General features: G+C 42.1%; 2 protein-coding genes across 2 annotated transcripts in view; one reads left to right on the top strand and one right to left on the bottom strand.

Moving 5' to 3' along the window:
* edar (ectodysplasin A receptor) overlaps nucleotides 1-10,858 on the bottom strand; it is a 35,157-nt gene extending 24,299 nt beyond the window's left edge. The window contains exon 1 of the mRNA XM_020089697.2: nucleotides 10,596-10,858. The gene's annotated coding sequence lies outside the window, so the exon portion shown is untranslated. The remainder of the gene's footprint in view (nucleotides 1-10,595) is intronic.
* Nucleotides 10,859-18,382: 7,524 nt separating this feature from the next.
* LOC109631290 (E3 ubiquitin-protein ligase SH3RF3) overlaps nucleotides 18,383-27,783 on the top strand; it is a 96,377-nt gene continuing 86,976 nt past the window's right edge. Inside the window, exon 1 of the mRNA XM_020089935.2 lies at nucleotides 18,383-19,129. Within this exon, the coding sequence (XP_019945494.2) occupies nucleotides 18,704-19,129 (426 nt within the window). The 5' untranslated portion in view covers nucleotides 18,383-18,703. The remainder of the gene's footprint in view (nucleotides 19,130-27,783) is intronic.

Genomic DNA, 27,783 nt, shown 5'->3' with positions numbered 1-27,783 from the left:
TACACACACATTAACACATAGATATATGGCCTATAAATACTCACACACAATTGGCTTGTGAGGGCAAAATAAGCTTAATTGTGCAAGTCCTCATTGTAAGATCACAGCCAGTGTGTGTGTGTTTGTGTGTGTGCACGAGTGCATGGGTGTGTGGCCCTGTGTGTAGCTGTTGAAAAGATAAAAGGTTAGATAGCGCTTTTTTTCTTGAATCAGGAAATGAAGAACTGCCAAATGGTTGTGGACCCCCTCCAGGCTACTCATTATGGGGTTAAAGTGATGCACATGCACACACACACACACTCCTACGCTGCGGTGTTTGAAGACTCAGTATCTTCTGACACTCTGTTCTACCTCTTTCAACCCTCTCTCTGTGTCTCTGCAACCCTCGCTCTCTCTGTCGAGGCAGGTTTGAGATGAAAGTCAGCCCCAGTCTTTTCGCCCCCCGAGGGTAATTATCTTCTAACGACCACATAATCTGATAAATAACCCTCCTGTCTTAAGCTGTACCTGGTGGAGTGAGTGCAGTTACATCGCCCTGCCAACAGGGACACGACACTTTGTGGCCACTTCGGCCACAAAGCAACCTGCCAACATTTTTGCAACTCCCCTCTCTTCCTCTCTCATTAACTCTATCTTCATACCTGCATTTTATTTAGTTGCTTTTGACAGCTCTTTTTGTCAGCAAAGGAAATCCAACATGAAATTCTTTGAAGAGAATGCACAATAACCGAACCTGTTGACCTCAAAAATTCATATAAAGGAAATCAACTAGAAAAGAGGACATCTTCCGTCAAAGCTCCTTGGCCCACAGTGACAAGTATAATGCCTTAATATCATTAAGAATCCACAGAATGACTTCAAAGCAGTGTGAAGTCTGCACTGAAATAGACTGCAGCGATAAATGACAGCCCAATGTGATAGATAAACTAAAAGTCATTATGGGGATGTTGAGAGTGTGTAGGAGTAGGAGTGGCTGCCGTATGGAAATTCCCATAGACGAGCTAAAACAAACGCATATATGAAGTCGACAGTGACTGCCTCCCTCCTGATAATTCTTTACACTCTTCCTCTGGATTTTTGGCAGTCATAGCAGGCTTCCTCCCATTACTGCCACTCAACCTCTCGTTATTCATTCTTTGATGTGTTTGTATTCTTTGTGGTAATACTTTAGACCTTACTGTACAAACACACCGCACGTAAAACAAAATGTATCAGCCGAGCATTAAACACAGAGGAACTAAGACTGCCAAAAGTCTACTGCTCGGCTGATGTTTGGTTAACTGAGAACAAGCTCTGTGATTAGTTGTTTCTTATGGGAAATGTGCTGTTCATTGTTAGTCACTGCTGGAAAATGTTGTCGTCTTTTGGCTGCTCCTGAGTCGCCGCAGCAGAGATTACCATCCACATACTTTATGTGGCAGAGGGTTTGTTTTTTTTACCAGATGCCCTTCCTGATGCAACCGGAGTTAAGGGAAACCAGGGATTGAACTGCCAAACCAGAAAACAGCCGCAAACCAGCTCTACCACCGGAGACAGCCCAGCATATTAGTCATTACCATAGCCTGTGTATAAAGATGGACGATGTGTCTCCACTTCCTTCCACCATACAGAAATCAAGCCAAGTCAGTGGAGTAGTGTTTGGCGGATGGGGCTGCGGTATTGAGGCCCCACCCATACCCCTGCACCCAACTGTCAAGTCAAACATGAATTTTCACCATAACATCAAATAAACCTGCAGAAAAAATAACATTTGAACAAACAGAAATCATTTTTTGTGAAAATTTCATTTGATGTGATAGTTCAGTTTTAGTGTGATCTACATGTCCAATCCACTAACATGGAGGAGGCAGGGTTTATGACCTATATTGCAGCCAGCCACCAGGTGGAGATATAGGTAAATCTGGAAAGCGATGATGCAGAACAAAAAGGTAGATCATTGTGTGGTTGACCAGTTTTCTCCCTTTTACAATACCACCAATATCTCTATCCCCATCAACCACTAACAGCCACTAATACAACTACATGCAATACCTTTAATGGAACACACAACTGAAACAAACCAAGAGTTGAACCCAACAACCTACTTGCAGTTGTGATAGACCCGTCCAGAAGGTTTCAAAATGAAAGATAAAACCATTATATATATCAAACCTCTGTCTGGCTCTTTGGTTTATACTTTCAAAGTGTTCATTATGTTACGGATCACATTTACCTTCGTTTTTAGGTGAGACGTTTCATTGAAACAACAGACGTTAGCCTCAGATTTCCTCAAACTAAATCCTCGGCTATCACCTATGTTTGGATTAGGAAGCGCAGTCGCAACGGATGAAATGTAGTAAAAATATTTCTTTTTTATCATGAAGCGGATAGAATATGTTTTCATCCAGGTGATTTGAGGATTCTGGAAAATACCTTCATAACCAGTGAAGGGTTTTGTTTTGTCAAACGACCTTGTGGGATTCTAAAGATTGCAGGGTGTTTATTTTTCTGAAAAATCTGATATCGCGCTTTGTGTTTAAAATCCACCAGTAATCCCTGTCTCACTGATTTAATCGCATTTTATTACATTATTACATTATTCATCTCCCAAGGAAACAGCCACACATGTCTTTTTCTATCTGTGTCTCTACCCTTATTAAATACTGTTACAAATTGAGTTTGTGCGAAAATACTTTTCCCCATCAGTGTTTGACCCCATGAAAAAATTATCATTGTGCCGGTTGACAATGACTTCCTGCATGATTGAATAATGGGCCAATCAGTGGCCAAGAAATGTGGCCAAGAAGCAAGCCGATGAAAAGGATGAACAATGATGTTGGAGGATGGTTTGTGGGCTTTTCCACAGCACTTAATTTCTGATGACGATTAAATCAGCTGCCAGGAGGGATCTGTCATCCTGCTCCTATTAATACTAACTGAAAAATCTGTTTTCTATTGAAATCTTCCACTTTCTTTTTGTAAACGTATTTTCTTTGCTTTCAGGCAGCTTCATCTCCTGCCACCTCATCTGACATTGAAATGATCCATACACAACATCTGACCTGTTGTTATACAAATTAAATTGCACATGTTGGGACTGGACAGTTGATGCTGATGCTGCTTGACTGGAGATGCCAGTAGCCGATCTTGTTTGTCAGTATATTATACTCCAACAAGTACCAGGCTTTAGAGCTCAAGTGCCTCATTACCTGACTTTGACAGGTAAAACTTGATACAGAAAACCATATTGCTCAGGTAGTAGTATATACTAATGAGATTAAAATGACAGATGGTCATATACCAGCATCTGATACTGCAGAAAAGTCCGGGTTGGGCATCAGCGAGTACGTGAATCTACGTACCGATCCTACATCTATGAAGTATATAAGCTTCACCCAGATAAAACTTTAATTTTCTTTTCCCAGAAATCACTTCTGCTCCGTTGCTCTTAAACAGCACATGTGCTAAACTGCCACTGCCAAGTACAGATTTTAGAATAGAAGAGAAGTAGAAGTGATTTGCTGTGGTGTAGTTTTAGCCAGTCATGTAAAAAAATTGCTGCATATTTCACGCTTGAACGTCCCACAAGTAAAACTGAAGTATATAGCATATCTTATGCCCTGTCCCAATTCACCCCTAAGCCCTACCACTCGGCCCTACCCCTTAGTGTTGTCATATTTCTCTATGTGATGTTCAAACACCCCTTCAACCATAGCCTGTTCAGGATGCCCCTAGGGGGAGACAGAAATTCCCGGCTGCTTTACAAATGGACAAAGCAAATCAAGGTAGCAACCGCTCTGTAAAAATCATCATATTTGAAAGTAGGAAATCTCGCAAAATAACCAATAAATGTTTAAATCCAGCGGAATATCTTATTTTAGTAGCAAATGAAAAAAAAAACGCTATTCACGCCGTCAAAACTAGCAAAAGCAATCATCACTTCTTTACAGGGTTATACAGCTGTTTAAATATGTTATATAAATCCAGATATTAGAAAGAAGGGAAATTATATCTCCTTATGATATTATAACATTCTTGATTTTCTGCATTATAATTAGTTCAAGGTCTTTTAGCAGAGATCAATTTCAAGATTTTTATGTGATGAATCAAATCATATCACTCTCACGCATGATCCCTAAGCTTCCAGGACAAAGTTCCAAACATCCAAAGTTTATTAATGAAAAAGGCCAATTATTTGATCTCTTTACACACCAGGGCTCGACCTGCCAAATCCAAGCAAGATGTCAAACACATGTTATCCAGTCTGTCTGTCTGTCTGTCTGTGTGTGTGTGTGTGTGTGCGTGTGTGTGTCTGTCTGTGTGTGTGTGTGTGTGTGTGTGTGCGTGTCTGTCTGTCTGTCTGTGTGTGTGTGTGTGTGTGTGTGTGTTTGTGTGTGTGTGTGTGTATGTGTGTGTCTGTGTGTGTGCGTCTGTCTGTTCCGTCCGTCCAACTGTGTGTGTGTGTGTGTGTCTGTGTCTGTATGCATGCGTCACAACACCTCAGACCCTGGTGTTTTCCAGCATCTTTGATCCCCTGACAGAGGACAAGCATCGCTTCACATTAAACATAAGTGTGTTCTTTGAATAAAAAAAAACTATTCAACAGTTGCACAACGTCGATCGTTTCCATTTGTTTTTCTGTCAACTAGCTCAGAGTGTATATATTTAACATGTTCCCACTTCACTGGGCCTGCACATGTCAATACAGAGCAGTGGGACCCTTAGGGCCTTCTAGACCTTCAGAGAAAACACATCAACAACTTAATGTTCTATTGAATACCTTTCATTTAATAATTATAATCTAAATCTAATTATAGCATCATTTTCTATTACTTTTGCTCCAGAAGTTAAATAAAGGAATTAAATAATTGCTGGTATTTTATGAAAGTGAAGAATGAGTGATGGGGTCAGGGGAAGGTGTCATTTAAACCTCCACCAGCTCTGATAAACATCTCACTCTATCACTGTTGTCATTTATTTTTTATTTTTACACAGCATGACTGTGTCTCTGCTTTCTCTCAGTTTTGTTCTGTCTCATGTCGGGTTTTCCTACTTCCAAAAAGGCCTTAAAGAAAACAGCCTCCATGTGAATGAAGTGAGTCCTGATGCTGTCATTGTGAATGATGAAACATGAGAATATTACAAAGCAGAGAAAGAATACAATGGTTTATGAATCAAACACTTACATTCAGTTTAATACCATGTCATTACAGTGGTCATTACCATCTGCATGTGCCTCTAATTATTTTACAAGCGGCATTGAAAACATCAAATCGCAGCTTGGTTCAAGTGTAGCGAAAACTGTGCTCAGCTCTCAGTAATAATTCTTAGTGTGTGTTCAAGAATCCTCTGTCAATCCACTTCTAAGTAATCATAAGTGGCTTGTCCTGTCTCCTTTTTTTTTTTCCTGGAGTGAATTAGGAGGGAGGAATGTGCTGCCGGCATTTTTATCTCCTTTCTATGATTTGGAGGCAGCTGGAGAGTAAACAGAAGGGTGGCGGCAGCGGAGCTGTCAGTCAAATCACACCGCTCGCACCTACGCCTGAACGAGACTGTAAGTTCTTCTCAAAAACAGACACAGGAACAAATATTTCACTGTGCACATCAGTCTTAATCATCAGATGCACTCCGGACGCTGCTCGTTCCCAAACTTTTTACTTATGTGGGTTTTTATCAATGCTAAAGGAAGTCAGGCTCGCTGAACACGCTGGCCACCGAGGCTCATTTATCAGGAGCCAAATGAGCCAGAAACAAATACAGCTAATTTCCAACATGATTACCGTCTCAGTTTGATGTGAAAATAAAGCCATGATTAAAGTGATTTCCAAACAACAGCCAGCCCTCGTCTCCTAACTTAAATATCCATCCAACTGCATCCCCACAAGAGTGTCAAAACACGCTCTGCAGCAACTTGAATTTCCGCCGACATATCACACGAGTACAAATACTTCCGGAACCGGTAATCACAAAGAAGTTCATGGCTCAAATATCAGCTGTGTTGTATTATGCCATTGATAAAAAGAAGTAACTTGTGAGGACTTGATGCAAAGACTTAAAGCCTTAAATAATTTACAGGTTTTTAAGCAGCGGTGAAAAACATTTCCAGTGATTTGAGTGCCAAGTGACATTCGAGGATTGAGTGTGTGTGTGTGTGTGTGTGTGTGTGTGTGTGTGTGTGTGTGATGTTTCTCCATCTCTCTTCATCTTTTGATTGCTTTAATTACAGACTGACTGTCAGCTTCCCACTCAGTGCGCAGGAAAAAACAAACTCTTAGGGCACATGAAAAGAAATCTCTCTCTCTCTCTCTCTCTCTCACACTTTCACACACACACACACAGGCACACACTCTGAAACACACACCTTTCCCAGCTCCAGTCAGTCAGTAGGCTCTTTGACTCCCTGCCTGCCGGTGATTTGTCTTTCATCGTCTCCTCTCCCTGATCCCTTGTTCCCTCCTTTAGCTCAGCTTGGGCAGAACATCTCTCTCCCTCCCAGTCTCTGTGTCTGTCTCTGTTTATTTTGCGGCGGCTGTAGGTGGGAAGCCTAATCTGTGACCTGGAATTCATTGAGATGTCTCATGGCTTCTCCTCTAACCAGCACCTATAATAAAGTGAATGCAGAACAATGCAGCACTCTGCACTAAAATTATGTTGTTTTTTTTAAGAGTGCACATTTAATGATGGTTCCTGGAAAAAAACATATAATCACTAGTAAGAACCACTACATTTATTGTGATTCACAGATTAGACTTGAGCAATAATTATGATATAAATTACCTTAGTCAAAGAGTCATTCTTAAAACATCAATTTTGAGTAAAACCAATCAGTATTCAATCAAAATTGTTCATGTTTGCAGTTGTCAGCATTACAATAATATACTGTAAGAGTGTTTTCTCCCTTCTGTGATGATTTCTCTCTAATACAAATCTGAACGCTCCTCGCAGGAGGATAATTCATGATGGACGGATGTGGCTGCGAGGCCAGGGGAAGCATGAAACCTCATCAACCCACTGAAAAAGCCAATTGTCTGAGATTTGAAGAACGGCTTCCTTGGAGGGGGGATATTTGCAAACCAAAAGAAGAACAGGAGCGATTGAGACTGGTAAAGGCTATTTTTCACCTGTCACCACGAGCAACACGCAGGGGGCCGAATACAGATAACACCATCCATCCAGGTCCTCCGCACAGGTGCTCCAGCAAAGAGCTTGATCCCTCACCGCCTCCCCACCTGCCAGCTGTCTCACCAACAGCAGAAACACCACAGCTGGGGAGAGAATCTGCAACCGTGTGCAGGAATTCCTCTGACAGCACACAGCGGTCTGTCCTACCTTCATCTTGGGCGTACGATATATGCTATGATTTTCAAGACCTCACCCAGTATTTCTGTTTTTTGACCTTCCACAGACTCTGACTAGAAGGAACCAATGACGGTAGGTTCCCAACACATGCAGGACACAGAAATTAGACCACAAACCTCAATGAGATTAAACTTTGCTCCCCGCGGGCCAACGTGGAGACGTTTCAACAGTTGATTTAGAATTGGTTTTTGTTAAGCATGGCTGCACGGTGCATGGGGGCAAATAACAGTGCTGAGAGTGAAACGTATGATTAGAAGCGTTTTTGCCTTTTATGTTGCTTCGCTGGGATTATTGCACCTAAATTAAGATATAATGAAACGCAGCAACTACCTCCTGGAAGCCCCCCGAGGGAGCGATGAGGATTTTGCTGGCCCCTCCTCAGCGGCTACCTTGTCGTGGTTGTGAGTGTGACGCTAACTGATTAAGAACACACTAAGCTGGGTTATATTGGAAGAAAAATCCTTTTGTTTTAGCATTTTAGAGGAATGTGCATTGGTTTGAGCTGTGTCGACTGCAGACTGATGCAGAACAAAGACTTTAGTTAATGATTTATTTTTGCTCATTTTAGAAAAACTGCCAGGATCTAATCTATCTGACAGAGGTCAATAAAAAATGAAATCTATGAGTTCATTTTTTTGAAGCAATCCCGATTTATTATCTATAGCATAATTTACTATAGAATTATTAAAAATGCTAAATTAATCAACAAATTTGATGACTACTTATTCCAACGTCATTCATTTCAAAAATTGTCTCTTTAAAATTAATTTTAATCAAGTAAATTATACACATTTTGTGAGCAGTCTTTTTGTGGTTTACAATAACAACTTTCAGGACTAGGTAGAAGTATTTGACTTAAGCCTAGTTTATGCTTCTGCGTCACGTCTACGCCGTACCTACGCCGTAGGTCGTTGAGCATTCGAAGTTCTGCGTCGAGGGAACGCGTTGCTCTGCAATTCACCGCCATGCCGCTAGGGGGTGTAGCGGTGTGTTTGTGTGGTTATAGCCGAATCCTCGCTTTTTCTTCCGTAAAGTAAACAACAGTTAAACAATGGCGACCGAGGTGGAGCAGCTGTATTAGTTGTTGGGGCTCATCAATATTGAAGAACAAATGCTTATATTGCAAATGTTGAAGCGCAAGCTACAAAGAAAACGTTTGCGGAGTTGGTTTTTACGACGAGGAAGAAAGACCGGAAAAGCAACCGCCGGAACTTACGTTCTGAGCGGACCAATCACAGCGCTTACGGTCCGCGTCGACGTCCGCGTAGTTAGGATTTTTGGGAGGCGCACGTCAGGCTACGGCGTAGGGGTCTGCGTCGACGCCGTACCTACGCCGTAGCTACGGCGTCGACGTGACGCAGAAGCATAAACTAGGCTTTAAACTTTTAACAAATTTAAAACTTAACTTAAAACCCCTAACCCTAATATCCCAGTGGGGTTGAAGTTGACACTGACATTTTAACTTCCTTAAAATCATCTTTTGGATCAATAGAGAATCTAAAACTCTTACATCCCTATGGTTAATACAATTCTCTACAATACACAGGATTACTGGAGCCATTCCACATGGTGCTGGTTCTGTTAGGGCACTTTGGAAGAAACCAAATGAGCAGAAATAACTTCACTTCCACAAGTACAGTCCGGATGACGCGTTTAGTCAAGCTCTGTCTTAGATGTGTGAAGCATTATAAAACATTGAAGCCCAACAGGCCTCCTGAGCTCGATAAATTTCTCCACGGGGGGAAAATGGATATGCTGTGTGGATTGGAATCAGCTGTGACACCGAACATAAATCTCTGCAACGACTTTCACAAGAGCAACACATGAATTCCCCCCTCTCCTTCCTTATGATATCACTCCAAAATAAATAGAGTTATTGTGTGTATTCTAAATGCTGAGCTGCGTAAAGCAACAGAGAGGCGAGTAAGTAAACAAATCATCTATTCTCTCTGGTCTAGTGTTGGATGATCTCGACTACAGGCGCTGGCTTTGTGAGTTTTTTCTGCCTTCATCTCTTTAATCCTCAGGAACCGTATTAACTTCTTTTGAAGATGAGTTACAGTCCCTCCCCTGCTTCTTCTCCATGTCTCCTTTTTTGCCTTTCTACCTGTGAACATGAAAGATTTGATGGCGGCGGAGATGGGCTGCTCTGGGGGGCTGCAGGGGTAGAGAGAGAAGAGAGACGCAAAGATAGAGAGAGACTAAAAAGAAAAGAGACGGATTGATTTCCACCTCCAGCAGCTACAGTTCAAAGCCAGCCAGCAGACTTCAGAGGCCCGGCAGGACCCGGCATGTCCCCCAGCCGGGGCTGAGCTGCCTGTCTGCGGGCAGGACTTCCCCCAGGGGCCCCGGGGCCCGGGACAGTCAGGCGGCACCAAGAAAACAATTATGCAGACCAAGGGGAGAGAGGTGTGCAAGGTCACAAACACACACACATACACACACACACACACACCCACACACGCCTCAACACCCAAATGCCAATAAAATGCCATAGACAGACAATGAAAAGCATTACTCATTAAGTCACAATTAATTAACTGATGATTCTTATCCCTCTCTTCCATTAGCAACTGTTTCAAACAGAGCAAAATCCCCACAGGAGCAGGAACTCAGTGTTTTAGTTCCTTTGTGCTTTTGAACTGAAATCACAACATTGTCATTATGCAAATGAGGCCTAAACTACAAAGCTAGTGATGGGAGAAATTAAAAGGAGTCTCAGTTGTCCTCCGCATTTGGCTGAAACCTTTCCACCAACACATACAAGTACCTGTCACACACTTCACAGTGTATTTGAAGAGATTCTTGTTGCCCATGAATTGTTTTAAAATGCATTTGAATGTAGCCTAGATGAGGTTCCTGCAAATGCCATTTGAAATGTGTGGCTCCAGCACCCATGTGCTTGGCAGCAAACATATCTGCATAAAGAACCTGAGGAATTGATTTCTGATCTGCTGGAATCAGTAAGAGAAATAAGATGTCATGCAAATGTATGAAGGATGTGTTCAAAGTCACTTATGCACATGTTGACACTAAACAGTTGTAAACTAATAAAGAGCTTTTTGCATCAGTGCCTCTTTCTCTTTTAAAGAAAATGTCTTTTCCAGAATAAAGAAAAAGTCCGCAGTCCACACTTGTGATAAAATTACAGTAAAGCACATGTTTGTTTGCCATAATAAGTGTTGCTCAGGAATTTCCCCGGAGTCTTGCAGCAATCTGTCCTGACATTCCAGAGAGCGGGAGCTGCTTCTACTCACCTGGAGCTCAGAGAGGGGGGCGCTGCTTGGCTCGCTCTCTCTCCGCTGCACTGAGGGCTCAGCTGGAGGGTGGTCGGCTGTGCGGTGGTCGGTGATCAATCTGTGGTGCGGAGTCGGGTAAGCATCGCCGAGAGGACCGACCGTGACTGAGTGGCTGTGTGTTTGAAGCTGCTCAGGTTGTGCGTCAGCCTCCACTGCGCTGCATGTCGGTGTGTGTCTGCAGGCTCCTCCTCGATGAGGGGAAAAAAGTGAGAAGTTTTTTCTCCGCCCTGAGTCAGAAACAGATTAGTGAGTCCCAGGTAGACTCAGTGTCTGCAGGGCAGAGGCACAGGCTGCAGGCTGCCGCTCAATTACGCCATCTAGTGGCCGCAAGGAGGCGGTGGCTGTGCGTAAAGCTGAAGTCCTACCTCAACCACTGTGACATATCACCTCTTATGTTGGTCTTTACATTAGGATGGACGGTTATATGGATAGATAGATAGATAGATAGATAGATAGATAGATAGATAGATAGATAGATAACATCCTTTATTAGTCCCACGATAGGGAAATTTGCAGTATTATATATTATATAATATTAGAGTCAGAAATAGGCATCAGTAATTAATAAGTATCATACAATTCTTAAGTGTAAAATATGACTAAAGACTAATAAATAAAATGTAAAAACAAGAGATATATGTACAGTGAATGGATCGCACATGAACCAATGTATTGCACAGACAGAATGAACATTGCACAGTTCAGGAATGATGAACGGATGGATAGATAAAGACAGATAGATAGATAGATAGATGGATAGGGTGATTCATTCTGTCAGGCTCCATGTCCGAGCGATTAAGTGTTTTTATCATAGAGAAAAAACAAAGTCTCATGGTGTTGAGTTGAGGTCTGACTGTGTCCCACTCACTGAACTGACCGAAACACAACAATATTACCCATGATCACCGGCTTCCAGAACCAGAACAGTTGCTGCTCTAACAAATACAGAATTCTTGATATTTTAAAAGTTTACTTGTGAATATTGGAGATAAATGCAATATTTTGATGATCTACAGTTCAGCATTACTCTTGAACTTGCTGGACCTGATTCTGACAATTTAAGCTGCGGCAGTACAAGTGTTTTTACCATCATGCCAATAAGTAAATCATGCAGAACAGTGCTCACTGTCAGAGTTATAATGTTGCATATAATTTATACTGATGCCTCAACCTGGAGGCAGAATTGTGTTGGTGTTGTAATTGCCTCTCTAGATATACCGATGGGTGATTTTATGTGAATAAATGCATCACACTTTATTTTAAAAAAAATGTAGATGTGTTTCTATGTAGAATCTCAATCTGCAAAGTCAATACAAGTGTCAAATAAATGTAGTGTTGCTCAAAAGTACTTACAAAGTTACCTTCTACAGCTAAATACAATAACTAATGCCATTTCCACTACCAGTGCTATCCCACACACACAGTGCGTGTGTGTGTGTGTGTGCGTGTGTGTGTGCGTGTGTGTGTGTGTGTGGACTACTGGTGCCTGTTGTCTGAGAAGATCTAACGCTGGACTTTAGTCCTCCTCCTCCTCTCTCTCTTTCCGCTGCTTCTCTTCTTCTCAACCACAGGAAGGAGGATATAAAAGAGGAGCTTTGAAAACACAGGGAGTCCTGTAATTACTTACAGTCTCTGTCTTCCTCTCTGCACCTTCTTTTTCTCCTCCTCCTTATCTCCATCACTTTCTGTTTTGGTCATACTCTTTTATTCTTCCACTTTCCCCATCCGTCTGTCCATCTGTTTGGGCCTTTCTTGCTCCATCCTCCTCTTGTTTAACTTCTTTCCTCTCTCTCTCTCTCTTTCTGTCTCCCTCAGTTTTTTTCACAGTGTTATTGATGTTGATCCAGGGGCTTCCTGACTGAGAAAGGAGGATGTGAGAAGAGGAGATTAGATTAAAAGAGGGGATAAGAGGAGGATAACAAGGAGAGCGATGAGTTCTGCTGAGAGAATGATGGCTGCGCAGTCACAGACCAGACAAAAATACATATTAACTTAAAACCTGCATTTACACACGCGGACAGTGCAACAGGAAAAACAATAGATGATTTTGCATGAGGTGAAATAGGATGTAACAAAATGATATGTTGAGATAATACAACATAAATTAAATGAGATGAGCTGAGATACATGCAGCTTAATTTTACATAGATGAGCAGTAATGCGATTCTTTAAGCATCACAAATTAGTATACAGCAAAGAAACAAACAAAGTTGATAACAGACACACAATAAAATACATTTGAAATTTAAAATAAAATGTTTCTGATTGAAAGTGTTTGTCATAGGCTGTATTGAAACATCTCAACGTGTAGATTTACCTACATAAATGATTATATGGCAAACAATGATTGATAATTGAATTCAAGTCTCTTGTTCTTCATGCTAACTGATATATAAAAGTGTATGTATATATAAATATGGCTTGAATCACTTAAAGCAACACTGTAACTTTTTTGAGCAATAGCGCCCTCTGCAGCCAGCCTCTTTTTTTGTTATGGACATGTCAGGACTGGTCAGCTGTTGTTACCTATCGCCCACAAACTAACTGTTTAAAACCAACTGTTCTGTGTAGAAGTTTTTCAACCTGGTTACCAACTAAAATCAAACTTCAAGAAGTCACGAAAAGCAAAACTGTGCCATACAGCTCTGATTTGATTTCCTTGAGCCGTGTCTTGAGACATGTCCTGCAGAGGATCTCTGGAGAATTGGATCCTTATTTTTTCCACTGTTTGTCTTTCATGAACAACGCAGCGGGACATCTCTTATTTTCTTCACCGTGTTATTTGTGAATGCACCATTTGGATTGTTGGACATAATCTTGTTGAACTATAATCTATATCTTTATTTATATATTTATATGTGTTGCAGATAATAGATGGATGGATTTATCATCATTAGGCATACTTTTTTGGTGTGTCAATAAAGATTGTTGTCTTTATGTATTTTTTGATGCGTCGTAGTATGGTTTCAAATTTGTTAAATGTTCATATGCTTTTAAGTTGGACCCCAGAAAGATGAGCTAATGAAGATCCTAATAAATAAACAAATAAACATACGTCTGTTCCAATGCTAAAAAAAAGACAAATATTCGGAAAAGCAGTGATTTGTTTTGGCTGTGCTTTTATCAAATGGTCCTAAAGAAATCAGGATTGGAGCCATGATAATTTGCTCTGTGAATAAAATGAATCGTTATTGAAATATATTTTGAGTCTCTATAAAGTCCGGAGTTCAACATGCATTAATGTAGTAGATCAGAGTTTCAAAGATTCAAAGTGTAGCAGCTGTCACACACTGGGTATCGTGGTTTTAACCTCCCCCCTCGAGCAGCACATCAAAGTGCAGTGACTCAGAGAAGACAGCAGTCAGTGGAGACTTCATTTGCTGCTTGATATAATGAACTCAATTCAGCAGCAAAAATCATTAAAAACAAACTTCCTAGTGCTTTTTATGTTTCTCCCCTGGCAGAGACGTGAACTCTGGGAGGAGAAGTTGGAAATGTGGTCCAGCGGTTAACTACTTTTCCGAGGAAGGAGCCAAAGAAAAAAATAAATAAAAGAATGAAAGATAAACTGAAATAACCAACGATGTTTTATATTAAGCTCAGTTGGTTTGTATGTGTGTTTGTAAGCAAGATTCCGACAGAAATACTTTCCATGAAACTTGGTGGAAAGATGTAGCATGGGCCAAATCAATTTTGGTGTGGATCCAGGATTTTTTTAAATTTATCTTTTTAAACAACTAAAAGTCAGATGTATTACCTCACAGATGAACACCTGTTTATGAAGTGACACTGCATCAAACTGTACAAATAAAAGCTCAGTATTCCCCTGTGTTTGTTTTCCCACTGTACAAATGAACCTATTTCAAACTGTCTGACCTTGTTAGTACCCCGGTTAGCTTCCCGCTCGTGTGTACATTGTCTGGTCTGTGAGAACACACACTCACCCTCTTACTACTCTTCAACAAGGAAGCAAAGAGCCAGTTGCCATGGTAACTGCTGTGTCAGCTAACCTACTTTTGCGTGAACGAAGGACATTGGTTGATGAGAGAGAGAGAGAGAGAGAGAGAGAGAGAGAGAGAGGTGTATGGTATAGGTGTGTGAAGAGAATCCACACACACACACACTACATATTCATTATATTTGATCGTAGATTGTGGGAGAACTCTTGTGCTTGCTGAGATATGATGGGATTATTATTCTATTTTATAGTGTGAATTATTATTTATATTTTTAAGCCTATAGGTAAACCATGTTCATGCAGAAGGAAAAAAGAATATGAATGCAGGTGCAGTTGATGTCAGTTCAACACACAACCGACGTCTCTGGCACGACTCATATTTATTTTCATAGCTTCTCTTAACAAGGATTACCCAAAGGAAAACATTGAATTACATTTAATAAAGACAGTGAAGTTTTTCTTTCATTTATTTCAAAACAGAGCATAAAACGCTAAAAAAATGAAATAGGCCTATCTAACAAACCTTGCCAAGCCTGAAGCAAGCTGAGCACCAAACTCTGACTCTCTACTCTTATGAAGGTAAAAAAACAAAGAGCAAATTTTGAGGAAAGGGGAAAATAACTAAAAACAAGTCTTCGGGGTACGTCTCCAAATATAAGAAGTTATAGAGAAGTTAATGAAAATTAGAAGGAAATTGAAACACACAGATGGACTAACTGAGGGGGAAAACTTGGGAGGAAAGCTGGCGAGGTTGTAACTCACATCCACAAAAACACACTGTAAATGTTTACCTGTAGCCTCAGAGATACTCTCTTTAGTTTTAAATGAAGATTACTTATGTGTGAAACCCTTGAACACAGACCTCTTTCACCCTTCTATCTCTAAAAGACTATATTCTGTCCCTAATTGGCTCGTCCACTATTTAACAGCATCCACCTTTTGTCTGTTATTGACAACGCTGGCTTCCTACAGGGAGCCCCAACTATGCCAGTTAAATGGTTTGAGGGGATTTTCATCCAATAATCATTTTGTATTTGTCCACTTCTCCCTGTAGTTCCCCTCTAATTCTGAATCATTGACTGTGGAGAATTGTATTAAGCAGATGAAACGCACTGGGCCTGACATGAGTGGGTATGATAAAGAGAGAGAGAGAGAGGAGCTGTGAATTTGGGCTTGTTGCCAGTGCTTGTGGGCTGCTGCGCTGCAGAGAGGCATTCAGAGTCAGGGTATGACAACGACAATTTACACACACTCACACACACCTTTACAGTTAGTACTAAACTGTTGTATTCCAGTATGCTGCAGCCACAGGGATTCAAACGCAGCCCAGAGAAATGGCAGGTCTCTATAGATGAAGTGCAGCTTCCTCCCACAGCTGAGTTGATAAAGTGAATCACAGTAGTGGAACAAAAGACTTGACCTTCACTTCATTTTTAGAATAATTCATTTTTCTCCCAGTAGTGAATTCAAGGTCTTCTTGCATCTGATTGTCTCTGGATTATAGGGCCTAATATAACCTGTTATTCTGCATCCCCAGCCACAAGGAAATGATCACATACAGTAGGTGTGTACTGTATGACCTATACCAGACCTGCAGGGGTTTCAATCCTGTTTATTCTGGCTTAAGCCATACGTCACTCTCCCACCTCCAACTAGTTTAGAACGCAGCAGGTAGGCTTCTTATTGGTTCTAACAGATGACATCACATCAGTCACATCCTTTCTTCTCTCCTTGGGCTCCCTGTCCATTTTAGAATTGATTTTCAAGATTTTACTGATCACCTTTAAAGCACGCCTTGGCCTGGCCCCAAGCCACCTCATCTTGACCCCTTTTGAGCCTCAGATTCTGGGCTGTTCGGAACGACCTACCTGAGAAGATAAAGCTCGCAAAGTCAGTGACTTCTTTTAAATCACTTCTTAAAGCACATTTTTATAGATTGGTCTCTCTACTGCTTTTATGTGATTAAGTTTGTATGCAACATAGTTCTTGTTTCTTATGTTTATGTCTGGCCTCCCTGTCACATTGCTTCCTATATTTTGCTCTTGTATTTGCCTTTTACTTTGCTGTCAAAGCACCTTGACAGCAAGGTGATTTATAAATAAATAATATTATTATTATTATCTGTGATTTTGCCTTGTCATTGTATGCACCATCACTCAGTATCTTATAGAGAATGTACATGAACTTTCCCCTGGAACAAAGAACCTTTGCAGGAATGAGCATCTAAATAAAATTCAAAGAAAACCTTTTTTACCCCCCTCCCAAATAGTCCCTTGTCAGGGGGTAGCACTTTTCAAGAGTTCAGGACCTCTGGGGTGGTTCTTGCAATAATTAAAAACTGAAGCGGCTAACTGACAGTTTTGAGTTTACAGTTCTGATCATGACTGACAGACCGACAAGGAAACATCCACCACACCAGGAAACAGTGCTGGGAGAAGATAAAGAAGCTTAAACTACAGGAAAATAAAGGACCACAACAACAAAAGTAGTTTGAATGGCTGGAGGAGTCATGGGGTCACAGACTAGCCTTCTCTGGCACAACGGAGAGAATATGGGTTACTAGCAGAATACTGTCATTATTAAATACAATAGAAAACCATGGCAATGCTGTGACTTTTATTTTGAAAAGAATAACAGTGCACAACAGTTTCAGTATCAATGCTGAGACTGCACACCACATGCTCACCCTCCTCCTCCCTCATTCTACGCCTCAGCAGTCCACCCTCTGCTTTTCACCGTGGGTGGTAAATAGCGGGGGCCCACCCACACCCACCCAGGAAGGCGTCACTGTGTCACACCGACACACACACTTATGTACACAGGGACAATTGTACACACACACATGTGCCTTAATCACTCCCTATCCCTGTGGGCCTGAATGTTAGAGCTGAGCAGGTCTGAACAGGTGGAAAGGTGAAGCAGGCTTGCAAGTCATGGCTGACAGCACACACACACACACACACACACACACACTCACACATCTGTGTAGTATCCATCACAAATGATAATATTTATCCTTAAGGGAATATTTCAGACACAATGCTGTGTTTTTTAAAATCTTGATTTTAACATTTACCATTTAATCATGTCCCAATATGAGACAATTTACCTTCTATGACAATGTGGTCTTGGACATGATACACAATGTGACTCATAATATTTTTGTAAATTACAAAGTTTTGTATACTTTCACTTGACTACAATCCTTCTATATATAATCACACATGAGTATTTTCTTCATTATTATTATATTACTTTGTCTCATGTTGTCATTGTTTTGCATCTATATCACCAAAAATGACCAAACAGGAGGGTTTTACTTCAATTTGATGATCTTTTTAGTTTACAGCAGAAAAAAAATCAACTGGTGGCCACCAGGCGTCGTCAGAAACCACACCCCCCCCTCGCCCCCTCGCCCCCTCCCACAGCTCATGTGTTTCAGCTGGATGAAGTTAAGAGGAAATGAATGTGTTCTCCTGTCAGGTGATCGTCACAGGGTGAGATAACTCATGGACAGACACCTGCTGTAAGACCTGGTGCTTCTGTCTGCAGAACAACTCCAACACAACTAACTTCTGATGGGGAGGCCGCTTGGAGAGAGAGAGAGGGGGGGGGGAGACAAAACCTGATAATAACCTGTGGGCTCTGTTGGAGGTGTGTGTGTGTGTGAGTGTGTGTGTGTGTGTGTCCCATCAATCTTTCCCTGGTGCGTGAACGCGCGCTGCAATTGTGATCGGCGCGCGATTGATGGTGATGATGAGAGCGTGACCTCACCGCTTTCTGCACAGCTGCTGGAGAGAGAGACAGAGAGGGAGAGAGAGAGGGAGAGAGAGGTACGCACACAGAGGGAGAGTGGGAGGACGAGAGGCTCAGAAACAAGTTGGGGGAGACACAGAGAGGATCGGACCAGCGGAGACACTCACAACACAACACGGGACTTCGTTGCTCGGCGCACGGGGGACTCCGTCGCGGGGGCGTCCGTGAGCTGCTTCCCGCCGCTGCGCTCCGCTGCTGCCCGGCATGCTCTGTGCCCCCGGCGGCGGCTCCTTCCTTCTTCTTCGGTCCACTAACCAGTCCCCGCGGCGTCCCCACGGCCACTGAAGCCCAGATGCTCACCCTCTCCGCCGACATGGACGAGTCCTCGTCGCTGCTGGATCTGCTGGAGTGCTCGGTGTGCCTGGAGCGCCTGGACACCACGGCCAAGGTGCTGCCGTGCCAGCACACCTTCTGCCGCCGCTGCCTGGAGAACATCGTCAGTTCCCGGAACGAGCTGCGCTGCCCGGAGTGCCGCATCCTGGTGGACTGCGGGGTGGACGACCTGCCCGCCAACATCCTGCTGGTCCGCCTTCTGGACGGCATCAAGCAGCGGCCGCAGCGAGGAAGCATCAGCGGGGGAGGCGGAGGAGTGGGAGCCGGCGGCAGGCAGTCCCTGGCCGGCGGCTCCCTGCAGGGTTACGCGGCCGGGCTGTCCGCCTCCCCTCCGGGCAGCGCGATCCGAGAGCTGCCTGTGCCCACCCGGAGCTCCCCTGTGAAGGTTGGTCACTTCCCCACTATACACACCACATGACCCCGCAGCTCTCTCTGTGGAGCAGCCAAACTATGTCCAAATGTTTCCACGTTTTATTCATCGTTTGTCAACAAAACAACTGTAACACAACTTCACCATTCACCAGATGTCCATGTCTGTGCTGCTGCTCGGTAGATCTGCATGTGTTTTTGGTGGAGAAAGTGTTTTTGAGGCCGATTGTCTGGATGATTTCCCTGCTCTGATGTTTACTGGGACTGGGGGAACAGTGTGTTCATCACGCCGCCTGCACTCAGACATCCAGCCGCTGTTTGGTTCCACACAGTGAGGGAGGCTGACTGCAGCAACGATTGTCTGATAAGAGGATAAGGAGGAGAAAAAAACAACTTGGAAGCAGAGTCCAAGTTATGAGAGAAAGGGAGGAGAAGAGGAAAAACATTGCATCACCTTAATGCCCATGATATTTAATGAAGAGCAGAAGTGGGTTGCTGTGATTGTTGTCGATGACACAGATGATGCATTGGCTGTTGTTGTGTTGCTTTTGCAGAATAATGTGCCTGTGATGATGTGAAGGCATCGTGACATCTTATTTTCTGTGATGCTGCTGAAGTGGACTTGAGTGAGAGAGAGCAAAAAAGACACATAGACACAGAGTGAGGGGGTCACCTGTCCTGGTGAAGCCCAGTTGCCTCCAGGCTGCAGCACTGTGAGGTTTCATAACCCCACCAGCTCAGTGGGTGAGGAGCGGGGGAGCCATGTTTACTTGCAGTGCAGACTAGTGCATCCAGTGCGCTGTTATTTCAAAGCATGTAATGTGAGATGTGCAGAAGAATGTGGCAGTGAGTCAGACACTGTGATATCATCGACTCTGTTATGCAAAGAACATGCTTTTTTTGCCTCCAACTGGAATCTAAAATCTTCCCCAAACCTCTGGCAGTTGGATAAATGCATCGTTTTATTCTATCTCGTCATATCTTAAGTATAACGTAATGCAGGATCTGGAGCAGCAATGGACAACAGATAGATTCCTGTTTTTTTTAATCTATGCAATGTCAAATGTTGCCTAATTTGCACCTAGAAAAATGAAAGCATGTAAAAGAAAGAAATGCATCTCTTGATGCTTCTAAGAGAATAATGCAGTCACATCAGTTGTGTCTGACCAGCAGCATAGAAATCCTCAAATATCCAATACACAATACAAGTGAAAAACATGCAAGCAGTTTCTCTCTACTCAGGTGTCAGTGAGAGCATAAAGAAACAATGATTCATGTGATATAAAAAAAATCCCTCACAGAGGAAATACTAGTCATGACTTCACCCCTTTGACAGAGTTTCCTCTTACACGCTTTTCCTTTTAAAGATAGACAACATTTCCAGGCTCTTGCTGTAACTTGCTGAGCTGTATATACTGTATTTGTCTAAGGCGAGCTCCAGTTGTGTGTTTTCTGATTAGTCCAAATCCGATTTGCATGAGGGGGGTCGTGGGCAGGTATGTTCAGGTTCCCGCCTTTTGAGTTAATTGATATCGCCAATAAAGAGGAACGCGATGAATTATCAGGCCAAGAAAGGCATCACCATCAGCTCCCACACCCTCCCACTGAGTACACAAAGACTTATCAGGCGTGTGAGCCATTGATTGAGGCAGTGGAGCTCTTTGGTGTGATGAAGTGCAGCGGCGGCAGCGAGCAGTCGCTCATTCATGGCGATGAACAGGAATTCAAACCCTCAGTGACATTTCCACTAGCACTTAACACCCCACTTCAATTCACTCAATAAACTTTACCGTTCCCTGCAGGGCAATTTTACGGATGGCACATGAGGACACAAAGCACATATACAAAAGACACAACAATGCAGAGTTGCAGCAGTAATATGTTAAGGTCACACTGTGTTGGATACTTTGAAGACGAACGCTTATCGTAAGTTTCTACAGCCCAGAGTGAAGTCTTTTTCTCCATTTTACACTGGACAACATTTAACAAGAATAAATGACATTTCTACAAAGCAAATTAATGACGCGTGTTATATTGTGAAAAATAACAGAAATTAGTAACGAAGAGTTGCAGTAACCACACACACACACACACACACACACACACACACCAACCTCTACAGCCCATTACCCTCAGCCATACCCTGCAGTCACTTTCCCCAGGTCTCCTCCAGAGACCAAAGGTGATTCAATCTCTGGTGTGTGTTTGTGTTTGTGTGTCTGTGCATTTGGATGTGCATCTCTCTGCACACAAAGACTCAACTTACATGCAGCGTTAAGATGCGTCTCGTATTGTATGTAGATATGATTTAACCAGATTACATTTACACATGGTGTGTCTCCAGAAGGGCTGACACTTTTTCTGAAAATCAAGTTTGAATGAATCTGAAATGACAAATTAGTTCACGTTCTTTTCTCATTTGCATGGTTGCAAAAAAACAAAACAAAAATAAAGGTAGAACAAGAAGTGTAAAAAGAAGCTGGTAGCCATTCGTGAATCTTAATTATTGTGCTTTGCTTGCTTTTTGGTCTTCGCTAAACTTTCATTGGACCAAACTGACACTTGCCTTCACCCACCCTGTCTTGAATAATGTCCATAGCTGAGAATTGCTGCTACAAATCTGGTTGGGATAAAAAACTTTATTATTACCTGAGTCGAGGAGGTTACGTTTTCATCTCATTTGTCTGTTTATTAGCAGGATTATGCAAAAACAAGTGGACGGATTATCAGTGGAAGGATTTTGTATGGCTGGAGAAAGAACCCTGATTATGATATGGATCTGGATCGGGGGGCGGATCCAGGAGTTGTTTATTTTTCACTTACTTTAACATTCAGTGATATGGTGTTTTTTTGACATTAAGTTCTCAGAAAAAAAATCTTGGATCTTGGATGAAAAAAGGGAACTGATATCTATTAGAGTTTCTAATTCGGTATGACTGGATTGAATTTAAGGGGACTTTTGGGCCTCGGCTGAGGAATGTGCTCTGAGTGCCAATCTAGGGGTTTCTGCTTCCAGTTGTTGGATGTGGACAATGAATTTACACTTTCAGTGTGGTCACGATGCGTCCCTGGCCTCTCTGGAGGTGGTTTGTCTGATCGGATCACAACCCCTCCACAGTGTGTCTTGGTTGCATTTAAACTTGTACTTTTGTGTGGTCAAGCTCTATTTAATTTCAATCCGATTACCCCTGTCACACTTTAACTTCAGATGTAAATGGGGTAAAAGAGCAGTGGATTTGCTACTGGAGTTGAGTCTGTCTCTAAATGACTCTTGCAGTACCACCACACTCACACAGTCACTGAAGCAGTCAAACAGGTTAAATGCTGAACATCAGGAGTTAAGGGTTGTCGATAAGAATGAATGTGTTGCTATGGAAATGGAAGAAGAGGCAGACGTGCTGAGTCAGAGGTAAGTCGAGCTTTTTCACCTGCTGTTGTACTCCTGGAGCGTCTGTTGTCGAATTTGTGCTTTGACCAGCGAGAATTTATCAAGGCTGATCAATTCCCAGTTTTTTTTTCTGACAGCCTGTGTGAAATTAACTTCTCAGAAACAGGCAATTTGCCAAGAGGTAGCAAAGACGAATACCTGCACAGAATGTCTCATGAATGTTTCGTCCTGTCTATTCTGTGCGGTTTTCTGTCTTTGTTTTTACTCTTTTTACCCCCAAGGAGGAATTGTTGAGCTCGTCAGCAGCTGATGACTTTGGCAACCCTCAACCCTCAGCTGCAGTGTTGTACATCAGCTGTCACAGAAATGCCCCGCCACTTGTTTGCCCATTCACAGACATGAGTGTGAAGACACATGCAGTATGCAGACAAAGGAGTTGTTTTAACCATGAAACAGAGAAAGATCGGACTGCTGTATCTCAGTCAGGGTCAAATTTGTGTTTGTTGTACAATTTACTGTTGCTGCTGTAGCACTTTGGCCTGAGACAAATTTCCCTATTGGACAATAAAGTATATTTGATTTGGCCGCTGTTCAAAAAACCCACTAACAGAAATTCAATCAGGAGAGACTTCGTTTCACCGGTTTAACAAACGTTTAACACAGAGAAAGTGATATGAATGTTATAGTCTTTTGGTGTTTTAGACCCCTCTGTGCATTAGAACAGGGTGGAGCAGAACGTAGGACAGGAATCCCCCCTTGGGGTCTAGACACTGTTGGTGGTTGAGGATCCAGATAAGGTGATGATGATTCTGCTGAAGACTGGAGGAGATTAGGGTGGAGGTGGATTACGGGGCCTCACTGAATGACAGCTGACTGGGGAAGAGAGGAGAGGAGATTTAAAGTTTGACAGCACCCGTCTGATTGGTTGGAAGAGACTATAGCAGAATCTGATTGGCATTTTAGAAATGCCCACATTGAGCTGATTTATAAGCAGAGAGAGAGTGAGAGAATTGAGGTTGATTGAATGGGGGGGGAGTCTTCCTGATTCAACTTATGCTGAACTTCATTTAACATCTGGATTTTTTTCTGCAATGGGAATGGATACAATCAGCATCTTTTTGTGATGGAAACATGACATCTGGGTGAAAATAATAATATTTTTTAATAATTAATTTATAAAGATAATTGTTATTTATTATTAATTCTTATTCCCCTTCTTTCCTTTGGCATTCTAGACACTAAAGGCTCATTAAACTAACAGGAGTTGGCGTAAAAATAGCCATAAACGTTTGAGTACTTATTGTTTTCAACAGCAATTTCTTTTTTTTGTGTCCAGCAAGATCCAACATTAGCAATACATGCAGTCACCAAGTTTTAAACAGGGACTGAAGTAACAGACATAAAACTGTAACCACGGCAACACTGTCACTAATGTCCATCTTGCTTTCTTCTGTTGTGTGTTGTGTTTTCTGCTTCCGATGCCTGTTTTCCAGTATTTGATGAGGCTGGCATCTTCAAAGTGTTTTTAAAGATTTATTCCAAACCTTCTGATCAGTTCTGTTTTAGTTAATCCAGTCCTCACTCTGACTCTTCCCGTATTATTTTTGAAAGAAAATAGAGCAAAGCACAGATTGTTGAAAAAACGAAACAACACTTTTTACTTTCAACAGATTTAAACTGCAGTTAACAAGCAATTTGTTACAGATGACAGGTTAAAAACAGAGAGGATCATATTTCTGCTCTTTCTCTGGTATAGGATGTGATAATTATCCACGTTATAGCTGCTAAAGAGGATATTTTACTCCTTCTGTTTGTCTGTTTTTGGTTTGTTAACTGGATATACCACAAATACCTTATCAGATTTCAGTTAAATTTGGTGGAATGTTAGGCCATGGCTTGAGAATGAAGTTATTAGTTGTTGAAGTTAAGAACACCTATGCCATGATTGTGCATCATTTTGTTTATTTTGTTGACTATTGATCTATTATTCCAAATTCATTATGACTAACAAAACATTATTTGTCACATTATGTAGCCTTGGTGAATGTCTGCAGCTTGTGAGTGCTTTGTAGTCTGTGTAATTGTTTCTGTGCGGAGAAGAAAAAAACCACACTTTAGAGTTGGCCTTCTATCTCTCTTAGTTGTCTTTGAGCCATGTGTCATTCCTGCCTCATACCATTTCATATTTTCATACCAAATCACGGCCTTGGACAAAAGGAACACATACAGAGCAATGACACAGTTAAAAGTATTCACACAGTAATGGTGTCATTTTATCCGACAGTGAGTCAGAGCTGATATTAGAAGAATATAGTGAGGTAATCATATACTGCATAGAGGTGAGTAGATAATGGGTGAATTTTCATTTTTCAGTGAACTATCCCTTTAATGCGCAATGTTAGACAGTGGGCCTGCCCGACGCTTGGTGTTGGTGCGATTGTCATAACGACAACAATCATAGTTTCATGCATGGGACACACAACATTCATTCTATGCTAACGTACCATGCCAACTATTAATACAATGCCAAAGAGAATGAACTCACATCGGGTTAGCCAGCTGCCTCTGCTTTCACATTGACGTGATTTGATTATCCAGTGCCTGCTCTGGACTATTTGTTTGAACACAATTTCACTGGCTGGTGCTGCCGTTGCTGGTTGAAAAGCGGAGCTCTCTGCTCAACTTCTGCCGTACACAGCGCGAGTGACGCAAACAAAACCACAACGCATGAAATGAATGCCAGCATTTCGGTTGACGCATCCAACACATATGTGCACGTCCAGCGTAATAATACAAGGCTCCAAATAACTAAGGTTTTACATTGTTACTAAATCAATATGTGGCAATGGCAGTGTGGAATAAATTATTGAGTTTTTGAATCTGGACTGGTCTTGCCTGATCAGCTTTGTTAGGTGTATACTGTATATTAGAGTGGGCTGTTTTTTAAAGAGTGGGGGCTTATAGATTATAATGTCTCTCTTATACACCCTACTGACAAAACCTTGGCCCTGTTTGGTATTCGTAAAGCTTCTCTCATTTTAATGTGATCAATAGTTCAATATATGAGCCAGAGTTGGGTTAATGTCAGGTACAGACCAGCTTTATTGAAAAACTAACTGCTCCGACAATCAAAATGTTATTTCGGAGAGGGTAACATGATGTTATCAGCTCTTTTATTCTGAAAAGACAGTATTTTGATCTTAAACTCTATGACATTACTATATATATTATTTTATCGCTGTGTGTGAATTACAATATGATGTTTAATTTCACTGACATGGTATTCCAAGAAAAAACGAGAGCTCACCTTTGACAAACCTCTTTGTGACATTTGCTTACTCGTCTAATTTCCATCAAAGCTGTGTGTCACAATAATGTCACCCCTTGATCTTCTCCTCATACCTGTATTTACCTGGGGTTGCTATGATGACGCCTTGGGTTTCCATGGCAACATACTTCTGCAACGACATCACCTTCTTTCATCTCTGGTGTGAGACAGTGCTTTGCCCTGTCATCCTCGTGTGTGTGTGAGGATTAGGTGGGTGTTCCGAAAAGGAAACAGCTTGTTATCAATACCTGTAATGATCCTTTGAACCTCCCCTTTGTTTTATAGTGTACTAGATCCCCCCCCCCCCCCTACCCCCACACATGCGCGCACACACAACCACACACACAGGCACATTGACACAAAGAGAGAAATGTGTCCAGTGAGATACTCTTTCACTTGAGAAGATGAATTGTGTGTGTATGTGTGAACCGTCTCTCTCTGCCGTCTCAAACGCTTTTTGTTAAATGAATTCACACACACACCCGTACAAACATTTTTTTCTACTGTGTTGCTATATATTCATCCTTTCTCATCCTCCTCTCGCCTTTTCTCTGATGTTCATGTGCAGAGAATTTAATGAATTTTAGTGTTACTACACCATGAAGCTTCCTTACACACACACAAACTGTGCCATTTAAGGAGTTAAAACTAGATCTCTAAGACATGATGCTGTCTTGTGCTTTTGTTTACGTATATTTGCTCAAAATGTGTGTGTGCAGGCGTATAGTGCACATTCATCTATTTCCAGTCTTGATTGTTTGTTTGCCAGTTCTGTTTTTCTGTAGGAGACACAAGGCACAATTGGATTTTGAATGGTTTGTGACGAGGCTGCCCACGTCCACTATTCACAATGTTGTTGAAACCGTTTTCATGCCAAGATGTACCGTGTTAATGTTTCCTCCAGATTGTTCTCGTCGGCTTGGAAAAGCCTCTGAAACTGCATAAATTTTTTACTCTGCTTTGAAATACTGTTACACAAATTCCATATAAACAAGAATAGTCAAAACAAAATTCCAACAGAGGAAATGGTGGATTTGATGCTGTGAAATGAGGATGTTGTCAACAGCAAGAAGGTTCCCTGTTTCGAATCCTGGTCTGTTTGCAGTTTGCATATTCCCCCTGTTTTCTCCGCTTCTTCCCACAGTCCAAAGACATGCAGATTGGGGTTGGGTTAATTGGAGACTCTAAATTGACCGTGGTGTGGATGAGAGAGTTGTTTGTCTATGTGTGTCGACCCTGTGATACACTGTCCACGTGTCTGCTGAGATTGGCTCGAGATCCCCCCCCCCGCAACCCTTAAAAGGATAAGCGGTATTGATAATGAATGGATGGATAATAGGTCATTTTGGGGTAAAACAGCTAAATGACAGATTATCCATCCATTCAGTGCTGGTTGTGGTTGTGGAGCCATCAAATTATTATTTCGCTCCTCACGTTGATCTTGACTCTGGAAACACAGCTTTGGCTATCATGTCGATAATCTACTCATGTCAGAATGGTGGCTTCGTCTGATCGCTCACTATGGAGCTTCCTTGCGTAACAGCGTTGCCCTAATTACTTGTGTCCATGTTGCTCTGAATCTGGGTGATGTCGTCTCACATCAGTCTCATCCTTGGCCCCGCTGTCGTTCTGTTGCACAGATATGGAGATGGACGGAGGTTGATCACATCGCATGATTGATGGAGGCAGAGTGGTGGTTGCGGGCAGCTTGTAGCCCGGGAGATGGGGTAATGAGTGTGTGTTGTTTAGTTTTGCGGGGGTGAATGTGTAATGGGTGTTAAAGCCTAAACAAGCTTGGGAGCTTGACTGCTATTCCCACGGGTGTATGGCTGGAATCCCATCAATCCCTTCCCCCAGTTGCACATGGGCACGTACACACACACGCACGCACAATAGGTTAAGGGTTAACCCCCTCACTCATGATGCAATTGTTACTATGGAGATGAGGGTGAGA

Source organism: Paralichthys olivaceus, chromosome 10 (genome assembly GCF_024713975.1).
Source record: "Paralichthys olivaceus isolate ysfri-2021 chromosome 10, ASM2471397v2, whole genome shotgun sequence".
In the NCBI taxonomy this organism is placed as follows: Eukaryota; Metazoa; Chordata; class Actinopteri; order Pleuronectiformes; family Paralichthyidae; genus Paralichthys; species Paralichthys olivaceus.
This window is presented reverse-complemented; position numbering and strand designations above follow the sequence as displayed.